At 42.4% G+C, this 25,341-nt stretch overlaps 2 protein-coding genes across 8 annotated transcripts in view; one reads left to right on the plus strand and one right to left on the minus strand.

Annotated features, from left to right (window-relative positions):
- Rarb (retinoic acid receptor beta) overlaps nucleotides 1-18,443 on the plus strand; it is a 716,777-nt gene extending 698,334 nt beyond the window's left edge. For 3 of the 4 annotated variants that reach the window (XM_058576525.1, XM_046437693.2, XM_046437694.2), the window contains 4 exons: nucleotides 1,506-1,682; nucleotides 13,524-13,728; nucleotides 14,524-14,682; nucleotides 16,935-18,443. In XM_058576525.1, coding sequence (XP_058432508.1) covers nucleotides 1,506-1,682; nucleotides 13,524-13,728; nucleotides 14,524-14,682; nucleotides 16,935-17,131 — 738 coding nt within the window. In that variant the 3' untranslated portion in view covers nucleotides 17,132-18,443. The remainder of the gene's footprint in view (nucleotides 1-1,505; nucleotides 1,683-13,523; nucleotides 13,729-14,523; nucleotides 14,683-16,934) is intronic. The other variant, XM_058576526.1, reaches the window with a different exon arrangement.
- A 47-nt stretch (nucleotides 18,444-18,490) lies between these two features.
- Top2b (DNA topoisomerase II beta) overlaps nucleotides 18,491-25,341 on the minus strand; it is a 58,691-nt gene continuing 51,840 nt past the window's right edge. For 2 of the 4 annotated variants that reach the window (XM_046437690.2, XM_046437688.2), the window contains exons 32-36: nucleotides 25,168-25,247; nucleotides 23,875-23,985; nucleotides 21,318-21,443; nucleotides 19,790-19,884; nucleotides 18,491-18,978 (exon numbers count right to left, since the gene is read on the minus strand). In XM_046437690.2, the coding sequence (XP_046293646.1) occupies nucleotides 18,811-18,978; nucleotides 19,790-19,884; nucleotides 21,318-21,443; nucleotides 23,875-23,985; nucleotides 25,168-25,247 (580 nt within the window). In that variant the 3' untranslated portion in view covers nucleotides 18,491-18,810. Of the gene's footprint in view, nucleotides 18,979-19,789; nucleotides 19,885-21,317; nucleotides 21,444-23,874; nucleotides 23,986-24,020; nucleotides 24,136-25,167; nucleotides 25,248-25,341 lie in introns of those variants that run through there. The other 2 variants (XM_046437691.2, XM_046437692.2) reach the window with 2 other exon arrangements.

The following is a 25,341-nucleotide window of genomic DNA, read 5'->3' on the forward strand; positions in this document are numbered from 1 at the left end:
GTGTTTTCTTTCACTTAGCATGATGCTTTTAAGTTTTATTCACATCATGGCATGCATCTCTGTTTTCTTCCTATTAATGCTGTCTAACCTTCATTGCATAGTTGTTATCAAGGCTTATTTATTGTGTTAGTTTTTCATTGCTGTGACACAATACTTGAGAAGAAGCATTTTGAAGGAGAAAAGGTTTATTTTGGCTCCATGATTTCAGAGGTGTCAGTCCAGCGTTGGCTGGTTCCATTGCAATGGGCCTGTGGTGAGTCAGAACATCATGGCAGATAGGACATGGTGGAATAGAGCGGCTCACCTAGTGGCATCTGGGAAGCACAGCGAGAGAGGAAGGGGCGAAGAACAACATAGAGTCCCCAAGGGCTTGCCCCGGGGGGCCAGGACACACTCCCACCTCCTGCAGCCTCCACCACTTCCCAACAGTCACTTCAGCTCTGACTCCCTCAATGGATCAATCCACCCATGGGGTCAGAGCCCTCATGATCCAATCATGCCCCCCAGGGCGACCTCCAAACACTGCTGCATTGCGGATCAAGCCTTCAACATGTGAGCCTTTGTGGAACATTCCAGACCCAAACCCATTTCTTGTCTATCAGTATTGAAGCATTTGGGTTTTTAATCCATAGATATCTCTCCATTTCATTTTTCCAAGTGCATTTCTTGAAGAAACCCATTCTCTGGTTCTATAGAGTTTCCAGAACTCTGGAGGTAGACAGTGGCATTCCTGTGGTGTCGTTTATATTCATATTTATATTAATATTCCTGGATTTCCTGCAGTTAAATCAAGAGGCTCCATCTGATTCAAGTTTGATTTGGGCCAGACTGTGGTGCTGTGTGGTGTGTATTTTCGTCAGGACCCTCATGGGCCAGTTACGTGTGTGTGTGTGTGTGTGTGTGTGCACGCGTGCGTGTGTGTTTTGTTTTGATACTGGGATTGAACTCAGGGCCACTTTACCACTGAGCCACACCCCAGCCCTTTTAATTTTTATAAAAGTTTTTATTTTGAGACAGGGCCTCACTAAGTTGCTGAGGCTTGTCTCAAACTTGTGATCCTCCTGCCTCAGCCTCCTGAGTCACTATGATTATAGGCTTGTGCCAGGACACCCAGCCTTCCGTTACCCATTTTTAAAGACATTATTAACCTCTGATGGTCAGGGCCTAGTGTCCCCATTTCACAGGGTTATATACAAGTAGTAAATCCTCATTCTGTCATCTCAACTTCATTTATTAGCTGGATAACTGCATACACAGACACTTGCCCTCGTCTGTTAACGTGATTATCTGGTGGTTCACGTAGACAATTCTGAGCATTTGAAAAGGATGAATCCAGGCTAAAAATGTATCCTGCCACCAAGGAGCTCTGAGGTGGAGCTGAAACATGAGCCCATCAGTAGAAGATGTGGTGAGCTCTCTGCCTGTGTTGGGCTTCCAGAAACCACACCTGATGGCATTTTCTCTCTCTCTCTCTCTCTCTCTCTCTCTCTCTCTCTCTCTCTCAGAATTCCAGTGCTGACCATCGAGTTCGACTGGACCTGGGCCTCTGGGACAAATTCAGTGAACTGGCCACCAAGTGCATTATTAAAATCGTGGAGTTTGCGAAACGCCTGCCAGGTTTCACCGGCTTGACCATCGCAGACCAGATCACCCTGCTGAAGGCTGCCTGCCTGGACATCCTGGTAGGAGCTCTAGACCCCCTCCTGGGGGCAAGGCCGGTGGGAGGAGGGAACTGAGAGTCTGCTGCCCGCTGTGCCCACTAAGTCCCGTCCTATCTGTTCCTCTCTCCATTGATAACCAAGAGCTCAGGGGCTCCCTGGAGCTGGACAGACCTTCCTGCCCTCCGTGCCCAGCCTAGGAACCCCCTACAGTGATGTTGGGACAGGGACCCATCTTACGCCTCCGCCCACGGCCTGCTGCCTGCCTCCTAAGAGGCCTCTTTCCAGCACAGGCCAGGCCAGTCATTAGAAGGATCACATTCCTCTCTGTCACTCTGCTCCCCCTGCCTCAGTGGACATTGGTACCCCTTTTTGGACAGCCCTGGAGGTGTTGGAAAGACCGTGAGGATTCTCCAGGCCAAGCTGATTGGAGGTGGCATGGTGGCACCCTGGCTGCAGCCCCTCCTCCCAGCCTGGCACCACCTCCATCTTTGGCCTTGGGAAAACCCCCTTCCTCTTGCCCTCTCAGATACCAGGTGGCCTCGGCCACCACAGGTTTTTGCTCATAGCTCAAGAGGCCGGAAGTCTAAGATCAGGGAGCCAGGGCTGTGGGCGCTTGGAGAGGGCTCTTCTGCTGGATCCCAGACGCATGGCTTCCTGCTGTGTCCTCAAGGGGGGGAGAGAGTGTGCAAGAGGAGTGCCTCCCTCTGGTCCTTTGATCTCCTTACTAGGGACCAGTGCCTTCGTGGGGCCCTGCCCTCGGGACCTCATCCCAACCTGATTTTCCCCAGGCCTACTTAATACCATCGCCTGGGGGGCTGGGGCTCAACCCTAGGAATGTCGGGGACAGGACACACGGAGTCCATAGCACCTCTGGGGGCCTGTTTCCTTGAGTGTACGAGGGGGATTCCTGGTGCCTCTGGGCTCCCTGCCACCGTCACACTGCAGCTTCTAAAGCCTTGGAGAGGGTGAGGCTTCTGTCACATCTCTCCTGCCTGGTCTCTGCTGGCCTCTGCTGGCTGGATGTCCATTTGTTCTCTGCCCAGTAGAGGCTTCTGGAATGGGGTGACCAGTTCTGGCCAGGACTGTTTCCTTGGGCATGGGAGCTGGATGTGGAGGTGGAGGGTGTGCAGAGAGACCTATGGAGGAAGTGGAAGGGATGTATTAGAAAATAGGGAACCCTTGAGGTGCTTTGAAAGCATGGATTTTTCTTTTTATTATGTCTTTCATAGCTTTGGGTATAAACCCTTCTGCAAAGCAGAAACCATTATTGCAATTAAACACACACACGTGCAATCCACTCAGGAGGAGAGAGGACCCTGGGTGCGGTGTGTCTTGATGCATTTTCTGTTGCTATAACAAAATGCCCAAGACACATCATTTACAAAGAATAGACGTTCTGGAGGCTGGGAAGCCCAAAGCCCAGCATTGACAGCTGCTCAGAATCCGGTGAGGGCCTTCTGAATCATGACATGGTAGAAGGTGTTATATGATACAGACCCTGGTTGCCAGCTCAGGTCCCCCCTCTTCTTATAAAGCCCCAGCCTTATGACCTTGTTTAGTCCCAATTATCTCCCAAAGGCCCACCTCCATTTGTGACATAGGAATTTGTGTCCATTTCCAACCATGAAATGTGGAAGACACATTCAAGCCAGAGGATGGTCATTAGGAAACAAATGTCTGCATGACCCTTGATTTTCTAACTAGATCTGAGGAAGGGTGTCAATGGGGACTCAGTCACCCACAGGTGCCAGAGATCCCGAGAGCAAATGTTTTCTTCTTCTCATGAAGTCAGAGGGTCTGGGTAAACTCAGAAGCTTTCAGAAGAGCCAAAACATCAGAGCAGCACTCACCTGTAGAGTTTGCTGACCCTCATTCTTTGGGCCTCACAGAACTCTGTGAGGGGTGGAGATTCAGCCCATTTTACAGATCAGGGGCTAGAGGCTGGATGAGTCACCACCAAGTCAGGCGAGTACTGGAGCCCATCCTCAAAACCCTTTTGATTCCAGAGTCCTAAAGAAGGTATAAAAGAGGACAGGAAACGAACAGGATCCCTTGGGAGTGGTGGAGGTGTGAGAGGTATGGGCCACAGGGAGAGAAGCAGCCAGATTGACAGAATCTTGGGCAAATCAATAATGATGTTGATAGTGAGCAAGTGGAGTAAGAAGTAGCGATGCTGGGCTTGTTAGTTAGTGCTTTGCTGACAGGTGTTTAAAATGGAAAGCTCAGTCGGATTTCATCTAAGCCTCAGAGTGCCCTCTAAGATAGTAGCCTGGGTTACTGTCACATAAGAGCAGCCTCAGAGTCCTACAGTGGCTGAGTGATCTGTGAGGTGACACAGCAAATCAAGTCCACACCAAAAAAAAAACAAAAAAAATGCTGTGTCATTCAGACACCCCTGCATCACGAGGCCACCCCCCCCCCAGGACCTGGAGCCTTCTCAAGGCTCCTGCTCTGACCTTGACCCTCTGCTGATTTCTCAGTCTTGCCAGATGGTAATAGTTTGTGATTTTCCCAGTCCCAGCCCCAGCCTTTTGGAAAGTATGGAAAGAGAGGGACGCTTGATGCTTTGAGATCCCACAGGAAAGCGTCTTGTCTTGTTTCTGCAAAGCCGCATGCTCAGTGATCAGGATGTGGTCTCCATGAGATTTAAATCGCCCCTAAAGATCCCCTCCCAGCCTCGGGCAGCCATCTTTCCCACTATCCCACACAGCTCCTCCAACTTGCCTGTGCATCCAAGAATCAGCCCTCAGCCCCTCAGTGAGCAAGGCAGAAGCTCTCCAAGCCTCAGTTTACCTACGTAAAGGAGAGAAAATCGAGCAAGTAAGGTGTTGAATATGGCAATTCCTAAATGGAATCAAATGCGATCATGGGCAGAAGCAACCTCCCACGTGCTCAGCCATTGGTGTGGAAAGTGAGGGCAAAGCTGGGGACTCATGTATGTGCATGGGTTAGTTCAATATTTGATTGCTTCACAGAGGGCTGTGCCTTTTTGCTGACAATCCCATACCTCAACTGGAAGAGGAGGAAAAAACCCTCATTGGGGGAGGGCAGAGACCTCCCATCACATGAGACAGAGAAAAAGGTAGACTTATTTGATCCTAGACAAGAGCTCATTTCTAAGAATTTGTAGCAAAGGAAATTAATCACAGGATCCCAGACAAAGAGCATTTGTTTTGTTTTGTTTTGTTTTTGGTACTGGGACACTTGGCCACTGAGCCACATCCCCAGCCCTATTTTGTATTTTATTTAGAGACAGGGTCTCACTGAGTTGCTTAGCACCTTGCTTTTGCTGAGGCTGGCTTTGAACTTGTGATCCTCCTGCCTTGGCCTCCAAAGTCACTAGGATTATAGGTGTGTGCCACCGCGCCTGGCTAAAGAGCATCTTTTGGATGAGACTATCATCTAGGCCATCCATGTATGGACACAGTCAGGTGGACCGACAGGCTAAGGTTGTTCTCAATCCCTAGAAAGTCAAGGTTGTCCCAAGCGTCACCAGGCCCGAGTGCCACCCATTCAGAGCCAACCATCCCCTTGTATTGTGTGTGGCTTCCCAACAAGGCAGGGCCATTTGTCTCTGATCGCATGATGAGCAGGGTTGGTCAGAAGATGCCGTCAGCTGTGGCTCCTGCAGCAGGTCTCTGGGGCAGAGAGGATTTATGATCCAGAAGGAGGAGACCCCATAACCCAGGAAGAAGGGCAAGGCAAAGCTTCACCTGCCCATGACCCTGCCTCGCCACCTCCTCAGGGACCTCCTTCCCGGCCTCTGCTTGGCAGAGACCCTTCAGCTTAGAGCCCAGGGGGCGGCTGCCCGCACAGGGCTGGGATGGGGGTGCTCAGACCTGGCTTTGAATTTCATGATTTTCTCACGCAGACACCAAGCAGCCAAAATGCCTGTGTTTTGATGGGCAAGCTCTTCATAAGAACTGTGGGCAGACTTTTTTCCTAATATTTTTTTCAGTTGTCAGCGAACCTTTATTTTATTTCTATGTGGTGCTGAGAATAGAACCCAGGGCCTCACACAGGCTGGGCAAGCGTCCTGCCACTCAGCCCCAGCCCCAGCCTGTGGGTGGACTTGTACTCTTTCCTCACCCAAGACTTGAGGCGTCCCTGGGCCGTTCTCACGACCAGCAGGGGACAGCTCCCCAGGCAGCCCCTCGCCTGAGCTCTGCTGTCCTGTCTCCTTCTTGCTTATTCTCCTGCATCTTTTTTTTTTTTGGGGGGGGGGGTGCCAGGGATTGAACTCAGGGGCACTCAACCACTGAGCCCCATCCCCAGCCCTATTTTGTATTTTATTTAGAGACAGGGTCTCACTGAGTTGCTTAGCGCCTCACTTTTGCTGAGGCTGGCTTTGAACTCTTCCATCCTCCTGCCTCAGCCTCCAGAGCTGCTGGGGTGATAGGTGTGTGCCACCGTGCCAGCTCCTGCATCTTCTTCATTTTCTCCTCCTCCTCCCTCTCTCACTACTTTCCCTTTCTCCTACTCCTGGACATCAATAGATTAGATGGTATCTTACCTGTTGCCAGGAATATAGAAGCAGGAGGAGCTGAGCTCAGGAAGGCATGTGCATTTGCATTCTCAGGGCCATAAAAACCCCTGGGTGTTGAGGGAGCCATGCCTGGGTCTGACCGTGGTGTGGATGTCCATTCTGTATTGTCAGAAGGTGCTGAGTGCCTATGAGTTGAAGAAATGATTCTCACACAGATTTACTGAGCACTTACTGTGGGCCAGTCACTGGGAACACGATGGTGGAGAGAAGGGATGAGGCCCTGCCCTTCCACCTGGCCTGGTCCTGTCCCCAGTTTTACCACAGTACTTATCTCCCCTGCCCCACCCCTACTCCATCCACAAACATGGCTGCCCATTCATCCTGCTCCTCTTCAGCTTGCCCCAGCTCTGGATAGGGACTACAGGTGTGGTCTCTGAAACCAGCGTGGTGCCTGGGTTCAAACTCTGGCTTTGCTTCCTACTAGCTGTGTGACCTTGGGTAAATTACACCCCTGTCTGACATTCAGTTTCCTCATATTTAAGATGAAGGTGATAGTAAGCTTCCTTTTAGGGTCTGGAGAAAGTGAAATGTGGTACATGTAGTTCGGTACAGTGTTCAGTGCCTTGTAAGCCTCAGTCCCCTTACACGTTACAATGGTTGAGCTTCAGTACATCCTCACAGATTCTGTTATTATCCACATGTTTTATAAACGAGGACCCTGAGACTCCCCAGGGGGGATCCAAAGACCTGTAGGGTTCTGTGAGGGGGTTTTCAGCCTCTGAATAAAGATCCAACCAGAACAACTGTGGAGGAGAAAGAGTTATTTGGGGGCTGATGGTTTTAGAGGTCATGGTCCATGGACAGCAGACTCCATTCCTCAAGGCTTGAGGTGAGGCAGGACACCATGTGTGGCCCAGGGAAGTGGCCCATAAGTGATCAGAAAACAGAGAAAGAATCCACTTGCAGATGCAAAAATCTATACCCCAAGGCTGGATCCCAATGGCCGTCCTTCAGCCACACCCTACCTACCCACCCTCAGCCACCACCCAGTTAATCCCATCAGGGGATCAATTCACTGATTGGGTTCAGGCTCCCACAACCCAATCATCTCTCCCCTAAACCTTTTGCGTTGTTGTGGCACACATGAGCTTTTGGGGGACACCTCACATCCAAACCATAACAGGAGACATTGGGCAATTCTCTGATGAGAAGATGATTTGTTAAAAGTCTGTGGGGGAGACTGAGTTTCAAAAAGTAACTCTGCTTTTGACATTGAAATGCAAGTCAGGGTTTTCAAGTCACCCACCTGCCCACCTGGCTGCTCAGGATCGGAGGCACAATGTCCCTCCTTCCTGGGCCTACTGGACCACACTAAACTCTTTCCATCCCTTTTCCTGGCCAGCTCCCCCTCACAGCCTGAAGGCCACGTCTCCAGAAAAGTCTTCCCTGACCACACTTGATCCGCAGCCCCTCACGGCTGGGCGCTGTCACTACCCTGCCTGAAGACATGGTGTACTTGGCAGTGGGTTGGCTGTGCCTTCTGCATGAGGCCATGGGCGCAGAGAGGACAGCCACCAGGTGGGGGTTGGTTGCTGAAGCAGGAAAAGGCCTTTGGTGAAGATCTGGGTTGAGTTAGTGGTTGAGTCAAGTCGGGGGTGAAATTTCGAATCGCAGCCTGTGTGCTGTTGTCTGAGCACCGCACTGTGCAAGCCTGGGGGAGGTCCTGCCCTGTGGGGCGCTCAGTTTCTCTGGTTCCTGCTGCCCTCTGCCCTCCCTTCCCCTAAGGAAAACTTTCCCATGCCAGTCACAGCGGCACCTGGCTTCTGGTGACGCAGAAAGGACTGCCTGCATCACTTCAAAACATGATTTGTGAGTCCTGAGGTCCTGGAGACCGTGTGGCGGCCACGGAGGGTCGTTCCCATGCAGACCTTGCGTCCCCTTCCCAGGGACTCAGTAGACACCAGCCCAGGATGCAGAGAAGCAAACTCTCATCTTGGAGCCCCGCAGCCTGAGTGAGTTCAGGCTTCAGCATTGTGTCAGGTCACATATGCCAGGAGGAGGAGGTTTTGTGTCTCTCTGAGCCTCAGTTTACCTGCCCATGAGTTTGGACCTGTTCCCTGGTCGGCCATGGTGAGGAAGTCAGTGAGCAAGGAGCAGGCGCCACAGCCAGACTCCCTGGGTTCAAACCTTAGCTCTGCCACATAGAAACTAAACAACCTTTATGTGCCTCCGTTACCCATCAGTGAAATGGGTATGATGGTAGCTCCTCCCCAGTTAGGTTGTTGGGAGAATGAACTAATTCCTGGCTCACAGCAAGTGCCTCTTTAAGCAAACCGTCATCATCATCTCCATCAGTATGCGGGAAGCCCCATTGCCTTGTCGAACTGTGAAGTACTGCGCAGCCCTCTTCAGTAGCCACATGTCCCCCGTAGCCAGGGAGGACCTTGCCCTGTGGCTGAAGTTGCAATTGCAACTTAGTATTCAGAAGTGTAACCATTTTTTTCTTAATGACATTTTTAAAAATATTGATTCCATTTTGAAACAATTTTGGACATACTGTGTCCAAAGTATATTACTAAAATAACTTCACCTGTTTCTCTTTTTTTAAAGTGGCCAGCTAGAGTGCTGGTCTGGAAAGCGGGTACAGTGCAATCCAGCACGTAGGTTTCCTTCTCAGAGAGGGCAGGCTGGAGGCAGATCCACTGGGAGAACATTCTGGGTGCCCTATATGTGTCATTGTTGTTATTATCTTGCTGAAACTCTCTCACAAGCACTTGGGGACAGGTAGTCAAATCAGATCAGTATCTTCCCATAACTTTCAAATACAATCAGCATAGAGACAAAGAGATTGAGCAATTTGCACTTTCTCCTTTGATGAAAAGCTGAGCAATTCCCTTATGAGGCGAAAGAGGGTCTGATGAGGGAATCCTGTCCATTTATTTAACAGGTATTTATTAACCATCTGCAGTGTGGAAGATACTGTCCTAGATGTTAGTGACACTGCAGAAAGCAAGATGGATCAAGAGCAGTCTCATTCTCAGAGCTTATATTCTAGAAGGGAGATAGGCCAATAAACCCAGAAAGTGACAAAATATTATAAAGAAAATAAAACCGGATGGTGGGTCATGCTGTAGAATACTATACAGCAAGGAAAAAAAATGATCTACTGCTGCATACACCAAACATGGGAGACTCTTACATCATATTGAGTGAACAAAAGTCAGACATATAGAGAATATACGGTATAGTTTGATCCGTCTTTAGTTCAAGAGCAGGATAAACTGAGCTCTAAGAAGACATCTATTGCTGCATAATATATAACCACTAGACTTATCAGCTTAAACAATGAGCATTGTCATCTCACATGTCACTGTGGGTCAGGAATCTGGTGCTAACTTAGCGGGATGGTCCTGGCTCGGCATCTTGCATAAAGTTGCAGTCAAGGAGCCAGCGAGGGCCCTAGTCATCTGAAGGATTGAGGGGGACTTGACAATCTGCAGCCACAGAAAAATGGGTTTTAGGAAACACAACCAACTGTGTTTTCTGAGAAGCTGAACTTTAAGCTGAGCTCTCGTAAGCAGAGTCAGGCACGTGAAGATCAAGGGAAAATCATGGAAAACAGAGAGAACAGTGTGCCTGGCAGCATCTCAAGATGACCAACGGGAAGCCATTAGGCCTGTTTTAGCAAGGAACAGTTACTCTGCTGATGAACACCTTGAATGGCATGTGCTGGCCGCTGTGGACTGACCTCATAGTATTCTCTAGCAGGGGTGGAAATGAAGGAATCCTTAAAGGCACTCACGAGTCTGTGGACGAGTCTGTGGCTCTGCCTCTGGGTTCCTACATACATTTTTGCAAGACTGTCAATCAAGCTGCTCCAAGAAGGCACACAGCAGGCACGTGCTTGTTCAAAGTGGTGGAAAGACACACGGTTGTCTTAGGCGAAGGCAGGAAGAAAGGGTTCTTGTACCTCGGAGTGAATCAGCCTGGACCATCAACAGGAGCTTTGTGCTGTCCCACAGGATTCTCCTTTGGTGCGTCAGCCTGGCCCAGGCTATTTTTACCCCTCTCGTGGGGCCTGCGTGCTGGTCTTTCGAGAGGAGATACCCTCCTTTCAAACAAAGCATGTTTTCATCCCAGAGAAGAGCTTGGTGGTTGCCTCTGGCATTTGATTTCAGTGTGACAGAATGAAACTGCTTTGTTTCTCTCTGAAGGCAGCAGCAGCCAGTAGCTGTTAGGAGGATGCTACACACTGGGCCCAGCCTGTTTCAGGGCAGACCCAGGGAAAGAAGGCCCCTTGGATAAAAGATGACATTGAACCAACCCTCTCTTCTCAGGCCACATGCATCCGTCTCTGGATGCACCCTTTATGCTTGGTTTTGAACTTTCCTGGGAGAAAGAACATAGTTTAAATTCTTCATCAGAATCCAGACATGGTCCAGCTTTGGGGAAGGAAAATCCCTCCAAATAGGGAGTTTGTGTGCTGCAGTTTGCAATTAAATTCAAGCAAGCAGTTGACAACTTTCCAATTCCTAAGTCTGGTTGTTCTGTTTCCAGCAAATCCCTGGGTTCCTTCATTCTTCTGGGGGACAGATCCCATGCATGCCCATTTCAATAGAATGTTAAAGGTGCAAAGAGTTATTTATCCATGTGATTCCGGACTATAAACGTGTCTGGAGGTTTTGAACCTATGGGTATTGAGCGTACTGACTTGGTCACGTGATAGCTTCCTTGGGAGCCGGTGCTTCCTCAGGTTTCTCCCAGGAGCTGAAGGAACTTGAGGCATCCTACCATTGCTTGTGTGGTCCTGGGCACCATGCTTTATGTCCTGGGTTCCTTTCAGGGAATGTGTGTGCCCCTTGATGTCTGGGGTTCCTTGCTATTCAGATGGGGAATGGCTTCGTACCCCCTTAGCTACCAAGATGAGGTGAGACACATCAGCCAGTCAGGCACCTAGAGGAAATGATGGGACTGTGTCAAAGAGATCCTTGGACAAATATCTGAGAGGGGAACATGACCACCTGTCCAGTGAGATGAGAGCTCGCTGTGATATTATGATAAATCACTCACGTTCGTGATCTCACAATGGGGTACTTTCCAGTTCACTGTGCCACGTGGTCATACAACAGGGACATTAGGAAGTGTTGAGAACAGGGCCTGATCCCCACTGTTCCTCTCCCCTGTCACGTGAAGTTTCTGTTTCCAGGCCATAGGCTCTGCACTCCTGGACACCAGGTGGGGCACAGAATAGCTGTGCAGATTGCATGCTGCACAGAGCCACCAGCCAGTGGGACAAATGAGGCTGACATCCAGTCAACACTAGGCCAGGGGTCAGCTAACCGTAGAGAGGTGTCTGAGTTTGGATATTGGCATAAAGAGAGGAGGCAACTTTGGAGCAATGGGTAAGGGAACAGGCTCTGGAAATAGCCCCAATCATTTCATGTCTCCAAGTAGTTATGTGACCTAGGATAAGCCCTTCGGCTTTGTTCCCTTGTCTGTCATATGGGGTGAGGGTGTCACTTCACTCATGGGTTGATATGAGAGGTAGCACATGCAATTGCTTTACTCAGCACAGGCCGGCACAGGGTAGGAGATGAATGAAACTTTAGCTCCTAGGTGTTGGGGGTGAGAAGTGCTAATGGCTCTTCTCGGGATTCTAACCAGGAAGACACTAGTTTTGTTGTTGTTGGCAGAGCCAAGTCCCTCCACGGGGAGTCCTGGTGCCTCCTTCCAGGTTCACACTGGAGTCCTGTTTGTGGGAGGATGGCCAGCTCCTGAGTCACTGTCTTGGAGATAGCCAGAGCCAGCACAGGAGCCTGTGTGCTGTCTAGAGCAACAGCCCAGTCCCCTGGTTACTGTGGTCCAGAGGGTGGGAGGCTCTTGCTGATCACCTTGCCTCTCGAGATGGCTTTGCCCATGGAAGTGTCCTTCCTCCAAGCCCAGCAGTTCCCTGACAAGATGAAAGATGTGACACAAATTTTTGTTTCAGGAACCCTGGTGGGACTGTGGGCAGGGCAGGGGGGCGCGCTTTTCCTCTGAGCAGTTCCCTTGTAGGTGTCTTCCTCAGAGGGCCACTTGCCGGGCATGTGGCCATGGAACTGCAAGAATGCTGGCCTTTCAGATCACATCTGTTCTCCTCCAGGTTGACACAGAAGTAGACACTCATGAAGGTTACCCCCAAACTGAGTACAGCATCTGGAAAAAACTCAGTTCCCTCAAACTTCTGGGATAGTCACTTCTGTCCAGAGTGCATTTAACACCTCTCTCTCTCTCTCTCTCTCTCTCTCTCTCTCTCTCTCTCTCTCTCTCTCTCTCTCTCTCTGCTTCTAGCAACTCTGGGACTTTCCCAGAGGGAAAAGTAAAGTATGGGAACTTGTTCTGCAGAGGACTTTGACCCTTGTTGGTCAAGAACAGTGTAGTTCTAGGAGGCTGAGTGCTCTGGAGTGCACAGAGCTACCTAGCAGGACTGAGGGCAGAGGGAACCTGAGAACAGACTGTCCCTAGAAACAAGGTGTTTAAGTTGATCACGTTCCCAGTGAGGCCTAGGGGCACTGTGCAGTGAGCTGTCAAGAAAGCTGCAGGCTTCCTAGGAAGGATACATCTCATGGGATCAAGAGACTGCAGTGACCCAGGCTTCTTGCCCATAGAAATCCTGCCTAGGTGTCAGGGCTGGGTTGAAATGCCACTTTTCATGGATCTGCCCTTGATTCTCCCCTGGCTACACATAAGCTTTCCTTCTGAGCTCCCTCATGCCTCGCTGCTTCTACTCCTGTGTCTGTGTGAGCAGAGGTATATAGAAGACAGGGCCTAACTTGGTTCAAGTCAGACTCAGTCACAGGTTCTCACCATGACACCAGGCATAGCTTATCTGAGTCTTGTATCCTTCATCTGTCAAATAAGAATAATACCTTACCAAGAAGTTTGAGAGAGTGAGTATAGGGTATGTCCAACACTTGGCATTTAATAGATGGTAGTTAGTATTTACTTTTGGTATAAAATAAGCTCTTTAAAATAGAGTATTATTCATCTTATCCCTAGCACCTGGCCCAGTGCCTGAGAGATAAGTAGCACAGGATGTGGCGCACAGTAGCAGTTCAAATGTTTATTTGAATTAAATGAATTACTTTCAGTATAAAGTTACTTTTCAATTTCTTGTGTTTTATTTACCATTCCCTAAATAGCCCTTTTTCTTTTTTAAACTTTTGTAGTTATTTAATGAAAAGAGCTGGAGAAGACACTTACCAAAGTGAAGCAGACTACTCCATGTGATACATAAGCTCCTGGAAATCTTCACTTCTTTCCAGCTTACATCTGATTGATGATCTCAGGATAGACTGGCATAGATAATCCATCAAATATGTGTTTTTTTCTTCCAGATTCTTAGAATTTGTACCAGGTATACCCCAGAACAAGACACCATGACTTTTTCAGATGGCCTTACCCTAAATCGAACTCAGATGCACAATGCTGGATTTGGTCCTCTGACTGATCTTGTGTTCACCTTTGCCAACCAGCTCCTGCCTTTGGAAATGGATGACACAGAAACAGGCCTTCTCAGTGCCATCTGCTTAATCTGTGGAGGTACCAACTACCTAGAAAATGCTCATGAGATTCCATGAATAATAACTTATGATTTATGGGAAACCCCTCATCCCCATTTTGCATGGGGAACAGCCTGTGAATCAAGCATTCATGCTTGGGTTTGTTGTATTTGTTCCACGTTGTGATAAATTACATAACGGTGTTTGGGATTCTTCTGCTTTGAGAGAAATGCCAAAAGGCTATTTCTCCAATTGCCACAGTACTTTTTCAAGGGAAGATCGACGATGGTAAAATAGATTACTTAGGGACATTTTAATGATGACCCAAGGGACTTGCATGTTCTGTTTGTTAATATAGTGGCTGGGAATACAAGTTATTGCTTGGGCTCCTCCATCCTTGGAGGACTCGAAAAAATATGGCATTCTTCTTTGTAGTGACCCCTGCTGGCTCAGGAGGCTTAATCTCAAGTGGTTAGAAAGTAATGGCTTTAATTAAGGGGCAGATTTACCTTGCTTTTCTAACCATAAGGCTCAAGGTTCAGTTTAGTAGTGACATCTCCTGGTCATGAGAAGTAATTCTTTCCCTGGGACGAAAGCAACCAAGGCATCCAATGTGCTTCTGACAGAGTGGGACAATTTTTAAGAATCACTTTTTAAAGCAGATGCCTATGTATTCAAATAAATGTGACTGAATCATCAAATTAACTAAGTCATAATGCAGTAGGAACAGGAAGCGAGGAAGAGGGGAAATGGGCAGGAATCCTCTAGCCTGCAAAATATATAACTAACCCTTTCCATTCCTGATATTGTTTAATACTCTTTTCCTGGTATCTAGACCGCCAGGACCTTGAGGAACCAACAAAAGTAGATAAACTACAAGAACCATTGCTGGAAGCACTAAAAATTTACATCAGAAAAAGACGACCCAGCAAGCCTCACATGTTTCCAAAGATCTTAATGAAAATCACAGATCTCCGTAGCATCAGTGCTAAAGGTAGGCCTTCCATGCTGTACTGGAGTCACCAAGTGGAACTGAGGGCCTTACCAGGTGGCACTGTTTCTTGAAACTCCATGTTTTAATTCAGGATGTTTAATAGCCACTTTTTAAAAAATTTTTATTATTTGTTTTTAGTTGTAGGTGGATATAATACCTTTATTTTTATTTATTTATTTTCATGTGGTGCTGAGGGTTGAACCCAGTGCCTCACCCATGCTAAGCAAATGCTGTACCACTGAGCCACAACCCCAGCCTCTAGTAGCCACTTTTAAAAAAGTTTTAGAACTTCTCTCTCATTGAAATCAAAAAGAATTAAGTTCTTTTTTCTCTCTCTCCCTCCCTCTCTCACACATACACACACAACATCAAATCTTAACCTACTCAATTCATAAGCTCCTTCTAAGAAGTTTCTTCAGTGAGACATGTTAATATCTAGCATAGAATTAAGAGTAGAAGAAAAAAAGTACATACCAGTTCCCAGTGATCTTAATAGATCATTGAGAGTTTTAAAATTTGCATGACTAATTAGAAAAACCTTGTTTTCAAGAGATTGTACCATATAACAGCCTTTTTAATTTTCTGGTTTTATACCTTTCACTCCAACTTTCATGTCTGGTTTATATAAACTTGATATCCATTTCCCTGAACATCTGAACCCCAAGATAATTGAACAGAACTTAGGGAAATTGTTACCGGTTAAGCATTTCTGTGTTTCTTCATCGTTGTACCCATAGCTCTCCTGTGCATACGCAGATATACTTTGCACACTTCTAAGCAAAAGAATTCTTGCCTTCCTAAAGGCTATATTCTTTATTTAGTCATTTTCAATTTTTGCGGCTACTGGAGCAATTCTAGAAGTACCTAGAGCCATACCACAATTGTTAAGAGTAGGGTTTTTCTATATAAAGAGGTCACTCGGCAACTATACCTCCTACCAGTTGTGCTATGATTTGTCAGGCTTCTTTCCATTTTGCATCCTCTATACCTGGAGACCTTGCCAGGCCAAGGAACAAACCCTGCATGTCAGAGTGCTTAAAACCACAGTGAATTGGCTTGGTTCAATTCTCAAGCTCCTAAGAGGTTTCCGCAATGAGAGATTCTAAGTTCATCCCTAACATGGGATTAAGAAGCAAAAGACAGGTTCCAGTGCTTGAAAAATGGAATTATGAATATATCCTTATTTCTTTAAATGAGAGTGTTAAACTATCATTTTCTAGAGATAAGCAGGCCAGTGAGACATAATAGAAATTTATTGTGATTATGGAAATACTCCACAAGGCACACTAATAGTGTGGTTACTGGACACATGGTTCTCAAGCATCAAAATGTAACTAATTCCACTGAGGCACTGTTTTTCTAATCTTATTTTATTTAATGGGTTTGTTTAACTACCCACTCGTGGCTATCGGCTTTTAGATGGGTATTACAATCCTAGATTAAGTTATTGAAAACCACCACACATTGATTACTCAAGTCAATTTCTCCAGTTGTGGATAGTTGGCATCTTTCAACTGTCTCATTTTTAAGATAGTCTCATCTTTTATTGGGAACGTACCTTTGTGAATTACGCTTTCTCCTGAAACTGACTGAAGCATTGGAACTATCAAAGTAAACATGTCACCACATCTCTGCTGCTTTTCTGTAAAGCAAACATGTTTTACTGTTGTAAAATTAGGATAGCCTCTGGGAGGTATTGCCTGCACAATATTCTGTTTTCAAGAGGAGCAATAGTATCAGCTACAGTGGCCATAAACTCAGGCTTTCTGTCAGCCCACTGTGACCGTGAGCTCGTTAAGAACCTAGTCTGCAGATAAGCATGGTGGCACAGGCCTGTAATCCCAGCAGCATGGGAAGCTGTGAGCAAGTTCAAGGCCAGCCTCAGCAACTTATTGAGGATCCAAGCAACTATCTCAAAATTTAAAATGAGACTGGGGATGTAGCTCAGTGGTAAAGTGCCTTTGGGTTACATCTCCAGAGCCACACCCCCAAAGAACCCAGTGGGCTTCAAACTACAGAACGCATTAACATCACTTCTGCTGGATGATATTCCCAAATGTACTTGTGACTGTATTTGAGAACTACAGTAATGGATGCATCATTTTCAACAAAGATAAAAGCCACTGATCTATTTTATAACACCTTCCTAAGTCTGAGGAAACACCCTTGTTAAAGTTGATGAAAAGTTGGTCCCTTTTTAATCTACTGTGAGTCCTTATCTTAACCAGATTTCTGTTATCTCTTTTGAAAAGGTGCAGAACGTGTAATTACATTGAAAATGGAAATTCCTGGATCAATGCCACCTCTTATTCAGGAAATGCTGGAGAATTCTGAAGGACATGAACCCTTGACCCCAAGTTCAAGTGGGAACACAGCAGAGCACAGTCCCAGTATTTCACCCAGCTCAGTGGAAAACAGTGGGGTCAGTCAGTCACCACTGGTGCAATAAGACATTTCCCAGCTACTTCAAACATTCCTCAGTACCTTCAGTTCCGGGATTTAAAATGCAAGGAAAAACATTTTTACTGCTGCTTAGTTTTTGGACTGAAAATATATTAAAATTCAAGAAGGACCAAGAAGTTTCGTATGTATCAATATATATACTCCTCACTGTGTAACTTACCTAGAAATACAGACTTTTCAAATTCTAAAAATCAGCCATTTCATGCAACCAGAAACTAACTAAAAGCTTCTATTTTCCTCTTTGAACAGTCAAGATTGCATGGCAAAGACCCAGTCAAAATGAGTTAGCCCTGGTTAAGTTTCTGAGGACTTTGTACATACAGAAGTACGGCTCTGTTCTTTCTAAACTGTATGTTTGGTGCTTTCCTTTTGTCTTGCATACTCACTCAGTAACCAAGACACCAAGGTTATGAAATAGACTACTGTACGTGTCCACCTAAGAAAGGTTCAAAAAGATCAGTGTCTTGCTTTCTTCATGGATAATCAAGACATCAAGGTAAGGAAATAGGACTATTGTACAGTATGACAAGATAAGATATTCTAATTTAGTTAGTATGGAAGCTTGTCCTTGCTCTTTTTGATGCTCTCAATTGCATCTTTTATTTCATGTTGCCCAGTAAAAGTATACAAATTCACTGCACTAGCAGAAGAGAATTCTGTATCAGTGTAACTGCCAGTTCAGTTAATCAAATGTCATTTGTTCAACTGTTAATGTCACTTTAACTTAAAAGTGGTTTATTACTTGTTTAATGACAAATTCACAATAAAAACAAAACAAAAAAAAATACATTTTTACAGTAATGATAGCCTTCAAGGCAAAAACACTTTTCAGTGTTAAGTTTTTGTTTACCTGTTTCACAAGCCATTAGGAAAATTTCATGGGATAATTAGGCTGGTCTACCACCTGGACCATGTAACTAGTGTCTTTCCTGATTCATGCCCGATATTGGGATTTTTTTTTCCAGTTTTTTTTTTTTTTTTTTTTTTTAATGCCAAGGGGCTAACATTAACTCCCAAAGGCATGGGCACTGAATCTGCCTCCTTTGACCTTGTTCAATCACTATGAAGCAGAGTGAAAGCTGTGGTAGAGTGGTTAACAGATACAAGTGTCAGTTTCTTAGTTCTCATTTAAGCACTAGTGGATTTTTTTTTTTTTATATTAGCAAGTCTGTGATGTACTTTCACTGGCTCTGTTTGTACATTGAGATTGTTTAACAATGCTTTCTATGTTCATATACTGTTTACCTTTTTCCATGGAGTCTCCTGGCAAAGAATAAAATATATTTATTTTAAAAGTGTGTGAGAGCTTTTACTATTTTTTATTCTTCAGTAAAGAGACAGAGAACACAGTTCCATTTTTAATGTTTAAATTTCATTTCAAAAAGCAGGTCTGTAGTCTGCAACCATGACAATTAAAATCTGTGCTAATGCACGATATTCTATAACAATCTACAAGCCAATCAGACAGTACATGACATTTCAATGAGTAAAAAAGAGCATAAAACTGTATGTGTAAGAACAAAATGTTAAAAGGCCTACCACAATAATAAAAAACCATCAATTACATCATCACATTAAAATAAGCCAGATGTACAAAAGTCTGAGACAGAAAAGACAAAAGGACAACACAAGGTATTTGTTAAAATGTTTGTGCTCTTTGGGCACTTAATTAAACATTGCAAAATCAACATCTTCTTCTTCATCAGACTCTGCAAAATATTTTACTTCTTTCCTCGCCCGACCGGTCCGTGGCAGAGAAGGTGGTTCAGAAGTAAAGTCTGAGGGGAAGATGTCCACATCTGAATCCTGGTCAAAAGATGTTTTCTTCGGTTTCTAGAATTTTGATTTAAAACCCAAGTTAAAAAAGAAAATAGTGTTAAAAACTATTACATCCACTCCACTTACATTTAAAAAGTATTACAAATAAAGGTGCTTTGAAATTCAGAATCATTGTAATGCTAAGCCTTAAAACCCATTTGGGAAGGAATAAAAGGATTCAATACAAAATTTGCCACCTTGGTAGTTTTCTATATTTAATATTTATTCTGAAAATAAATATTATATATTACCCAACAAATACGCATAATGCCCAAACTAGTTAAAGTTCAAACTTCCTTTTTGAGTATGTATAAGAATGCATGGGAGAAAAACATGATGTACAGTGTGTAAAACAGTTTATAAAAATATAGAAGAGTCACAGAAGACAACTGAATGAAAGAGGTAAAAAGTATCACAAAGTTACAAATGTACACAATTATATTTCTAAGTTCTAATAGGTAGAGAAAACAGGGTGGGGAGAAATATCTGATGTCACCAATTTACCTTTAAAAGAGTGTTTTTGGAAAAGGGTCGGTTAATTGAGAAAATTAGCCACAAATCTTTCAAGTTAAAAAGAAAGTATTTTTCAAATAAGATATAACTACTACAGCTCAGTGGATGAAAAGGAAGATTCTAAGGAGGTTAATTAATAGGTCTAGTTTTTAGATAAGTGTGCTAATTATGTAAATTTATACTTTGTAATTATTTAACTGTATTGATATGGTGCTAGGTTTCAAGATATTACAAGACAATAATAAGTCAACTAAGTCAGAGATCAGCTTAAATAAGATGCACGGTTATGCACTAAAATAACATTTTTTATTACCTTGCTTGTTGTTTTAGATGTTTTCCTGCCAGGGTTATAGTCACCTTCATTTTCTGAGCCAGAAGCTTTCCTTTTCTTTGCCCCTCGGCCTTTACCTTAAAATAATACAAAAGGTTTTTTCCTCCCAAGGGTAAATGCAACATAAAAACAAATGCAAAACATCATTTCTTAGGCATGTCCAATCGATGCAGCACTGTAATCTGATCTCCAAGAAGACATACACTTTGGTTTTTAATTCTGTTGTGTTAGTATGACTAAAAAATATTTCACAAATACATTTATTAAACTAGTGGGAAAATCCTGGAGACAAATTTTAAGGACCAAGCCCCTGATAATAAAATATTGGCATTTTATGTATGTGGTCCTTGGGCCTGGGAAGGAAATCCCTTTCAAGAGTGCTTAAGTTACATATGATGGTAAAAACTTCTTTTAATTTCCAATTTGTTCTGGAACAATACTTTTAAAAATATAAAACATGAATTAATAAAAAACTAATAGCATGTTTAATTAACACAAGATGCTTATTCTCAATTATACTTATCACAGGTAAGTAAAACTGTAGATCCCACTTAGATTAGCAGTGTTAGAATAAATTCCCCACTATTAATTATAAAAAATAACATGTCAAATCCATATTTATTGTCAAACCTACACTCACTACATTCAACATTATTTTAAACCTACCTAACCTCTTATTTTCATCATTGGAGGAAGAAAGAAAAATAAATTGCACTTCTAAATCTTAAATGCCATGATAGTTATGATCTACACTATACTGGTAAGAAAAGACAGCCTAAATAATCTTGGGATATCATAGTTGATCTCATTAATCAATGAAGTAGCACTTCTAAATTTGTGAAGGTTTCAAACTGTGTATACCTTAAGTATTGACCTCCCCTGTCCCAGTCCATGATTCTTTTTTACACTTATATGCGCCCTAGTTTCCCTGTAGTTTTATAGTCCTTACCAACCAATACTTAAACAAATACATTGATGAAAATATTCTTTAGTTTTATAAAAGGCTAAAGCACTTACTCTGAGTGTTATGCCTCACATATATATTCAATCTCACATATATATTCAATATCTTTAAGGGCTTTCCATTCTGGAGGCAAAGAAAGGGTACCAGGAAGAACTGGCACTAGTTCCTTGTGTGGCCCTGAGTATAGTCATTTTGTTTTCTAGATAATTGAAGTGGGCTAGATCTAGGACTCTTAAGTGCTAAATCCCAATTTGCCTTTCTAATAACAACATTTAGTGAGTTAGGTGCAGAGGTCTTTAAACAATTCTTAGGAATTCTTAACTAACCTAGTTAAATCTCTGTGTTTTAACGGGTTAAACAAAGAGATGGGACTAATTGCTTTATTTCCTTTAGGCTCTAACTCAATACCGATTCTTAGACATACTGCTTATTGAGGAGGAAAGCAGCTTAAAATAAAATAGGTATCCAGACTCTCTAAAGCCAATAAAATAAATCAATCTTTTCCAGATGGCATATGTTAAAGGTTTATATGAAGATAAGCCTCACCTTTTGGTGCTGTAGTCTTCTTTGGAATGCCAAATTCTGAATCAGAATCAGAGTTCACAGTTTCTACTACTTTCTTCTGTTTGGGGGTTCTCTTGGGCTTAGGGCCTGTATCTGAAGATGGTTTTCCTATTAAGCAAATATCCATTTCATCGGTCATTGTAATATACTGATCAACAAAACAGCTGAAGTGAGTTCTGAAACAATGAAATTTCTTACTGCTGACAAAAAAATGGAGTGGCCCTAAATAACATGGTCTCTCTCTGCTTGATGCCAGTGTAAAGGCAAACAATTTCTTATAGACGACAACTGCTTTTTATTTAATTATGCGTAATTTGCTTTTAAATAATTCAACTGAGATATTTTAAGGGCCATTAAAATGAATTAAACAATTTTAAATATAATATAGTCATGACAAAAAACTAACATCTGACAAATTATAATCCAAATACAACTAAATGTTAAGTTCTAGTTTTGAAAATAAGTTAGAATGGGCAAAGAGCATTTTTTTAAAAAATATTTTTTTTAGTCATAGATGGACACAATATCTTTATTTATGTATTTACTTTTATCTGGTGCTGAGGATCAAACCCAGTACCTCACACGTTCAAGGCAAGCGCTCTACCACTGATTCACAGCCCCAGCCCAGAAAAGCACATTTTTATAGAATCCTCAAATATAATGAATAGAAAGGAAAAAAAAATACGTGAAAATCCTAGATAAATAGACAACAGAAGGTCTCTACTTTGTTGTATTTTGTTTTAAAAATAAAGCATATTTTTTAGCTTATCTATAGTTCTTCATAAAAACTGATCATTACTTTTTACTTGTGTAGTAAAATCTAATTTGGAAATCTATGTATTGAATAGATACATTAATTGCAGATTTTTTATTAAAAATTAAAAATCAGTGCTGAGTCTATGGAAAATGTATTCCTAGTCTTAATCTAAGATGGTAGAGATAAGGTACCCTCACTAGACAACAGCAGGAGGAACTCCACTTCCCTTTTTTTTTTTTTTTTTAAGATGGGCACAATATCTTTATTTTATTTATTTTTATGTGGTACTAAGGATCAAACCCAGTGCCTCACATGTGTGAGGCTAGCGCTCTACTGCTGAGCTATAACCCCATCCAAGGAACTCTACTTCTTTATGGTGGTAGGAGCCAAAGACTGGTTTTTCCCCACTTTGAATCCTAATGACTAAATCTACCACAAGAATCTTGAGGCTCCCTACAGTAGGAACAAAAATGTGACAAAGCTGGGTAACAGGGATTATGTTTTTATTCGGCAAGTTTTCCAAACCTGTAGTGCAGTCGCATTTTCAACACTACCAGACAAACATAGTTAATTATCTGAATATACAGGTTGCCTTTTTGCCACAAACAACTGGGATTACAGAATTTAACTTGTATAATAATACATGTAATTTAGGACTAATACAGAAAATCTTAGTGAGACATGATGTGTCTTCTTATTGAAATATTTTATGGGAATTATATTTTAGAAGAACACTAGAGGGAGAATTTGGAGGAACCAGTATAAAACATATATCCCAGAGTTCGCTTACCTGAGAGGTAAGGGCACCAAACTATTTATTTAATTATAAATAAATAATTCAGTCAATTACTTTCATAGTAATAGTTCAGTCACTGAACTAATACTTTCCTGCCCTCAACTAAGGACAGCTGAGGGCAGGAAAGTATTAATATGCCAGCACAACTGTAAAGAGAAATTCCTCCAGCAAAGAATGTATATGCTGGTCAATGGGTACTGAAGAGCTAAGAGCAACCGGATATGGGTATATAACCCAGTGTGGCTAGAGAAACTCTTTTATAGCCAATCAGTGTCACCACTGCCTTAATATATTCATAGTTTAAGTAGGGAGTTTTATAGTTATACTGCTCCACTCGACACACAAGTAAATATAATGGTGTGGCATGGTGTAGATTTTTAAGATCCTTAGGGAACAGCCTGTATTGTTTATTTGTTGTTTTATACAGCATCTCAGTTAAATCTATCTTTCAAAGTACAGTATTGTCTTCCAAACACAAAAGACCAATACTGATCTCCTTCAAAAAGACCAAGGTATATACTTTGGTGCTAGAAATTGATTTATAAATCAACGTGGTGTTTCATGGATGATCTAAGGCTAAGAAGAAAATTACATGACTCATAGAGAAAAAGAGGATCCTAACTGAACTAACCAATCTGTCACATAAGGAGTAGAGGCAAGATTGACATAGATAAGAGTCAGGCTACTAGAATAAGAGAAGATTTCAATCCACTTTAAAAATCTAACAAGGAACTTTACCAGAAAACTACTTTTAGATATCAATGCATTTGATAATTATAACAGCTTTAAAATGTAGTCTTGTAAACATTTTAATAGTTGTCTCCCATTTTCTAAAATGAGAGATTCTCCTTATACTGATTTAAACTTTAACATTATTATAGTGACATCCTAGCACAAATAGTTCAAATTATATTAAATTTCATTTTACATCAATTATCCCTACATGGCTTATGCAATGTTTAACACAATCAAATAAAAGCACATACCCTTTTTAGCAGCTACTGTTTTACTTGGAACTTTATCTGTTTGCTTCAGACCAAATGATGGTGAAAAAACAGAAGCAGTATCTTCTTCATTACTGTCAAATTTAGCTGAATCTAAAAATTTCAAAGCTGTTTTTAGTAAAGAGATTCTATAAAGACCTCTGAGTAAACTTTGATTCTTTTAACTGATGACTTCTCTTTAGCTAGATAATTGATCTTGTAAGTTTCTATTTTGTGATCATATAATCCACAATACACAAACAGCTGAAAATAAAAAATATATCAATGTTATACCTCAAAAATATTAACTCTGCTGTGAAACAATACAGAAATGCATAGAGTAGTACCCCAAAACTAATCATTTAAAACCTAACTGACCAGTTAAAAATATATATACTGCTGATTTATTTTAAAATAATATATGAAAAACTCCATTGGTTATTTTAGTATCTAAACAAATAATACCACTAACCTTTCAGGAACATTAGTAATAATGTTCAAACGTAAAAGAGTAGTAGGCTTCCATATTTTTAAAATCAATAAATCACTGGAGATTAATTAAAAGGCATGCATGCAGACTTACCTTCAGTTAATTTTTATACACAAATTAGTATAATTAGGCAATCAATTATTTCCTCCCTCAAACCATAGCAGGAATTTTAAAATAGCTACTTGGATTAAGTGAATATTTATACATAATGATTTTGACATGTTGTTAAAATGAACGTCTATCTATACATATAAAACATGTACCAAATTTAGGTAATGTCTGTGTGTATTTAAATATATGTGTACTTAAAAATGTAAGACAGTGAATCAAGTAAGTAAAAATGTCACACATTAAGAAACACAGGAAATAAAAAAATACACCCTGCTTAAATTTGTTCCTCTGAAGGTTTTAGTTTCTTAGCTACTAGAATGTAGTAAAACAAATCTGCATCTATATTGGTACCCTGAGGACTTCACAATGCCATGAAAATCAAGTTTTCATCTTCCAATTTTTTTATATTTCTTTTCTCTCATTATTTAAACACTATATCAAAACTCTTTACATAAATAGTTTAGCATCTGTCTATCTATATTAAATGTTCCATAACACCTATTCCAACCAAATCAGTTGTGAATCACCTCAGGAAAAGTAAATAAACCTTAATATACTGAGAAAAATGTAAAAAAGTAGATCCCTACTCATAAATTATTCAGAAATTAAATCCTGACCTAATGATTTATCTACTGATTTCTCTCCAACCAAACACAGCAATAATAATTAACAATGAGATGTCTAAATGAGCATACCATCTTCTGACTTCTGAGAGTAGGAAGGAAATGAGAAGAGATTCCCAAAGTCCTGACTTTTTTTGTCATGTGAAGATTTTCTATTAGAAAGAAAATAAACACCACAAAGATGATATAATTAAAATTAAAATGTCTGCTTTTAACCCTGACAAGTTATTGCAGGATTATTATCAC

Source organism: Marmota monax, unplaced genomic scaffold (assembly GCF_021218885.2).
Source record: "Marmota monax isolate L192 unplaced genomic scaffold, Marmota_monax_Labrador192_F-V1.1 WCK01_AAM20220418_F8-fsc00021, whole genome shotgun sequence".
NCBI lineage: Eukaryota > Metazoa > Chordata > Mammalia > Rodentia > Sciuridae > Marmota > Marmota monax.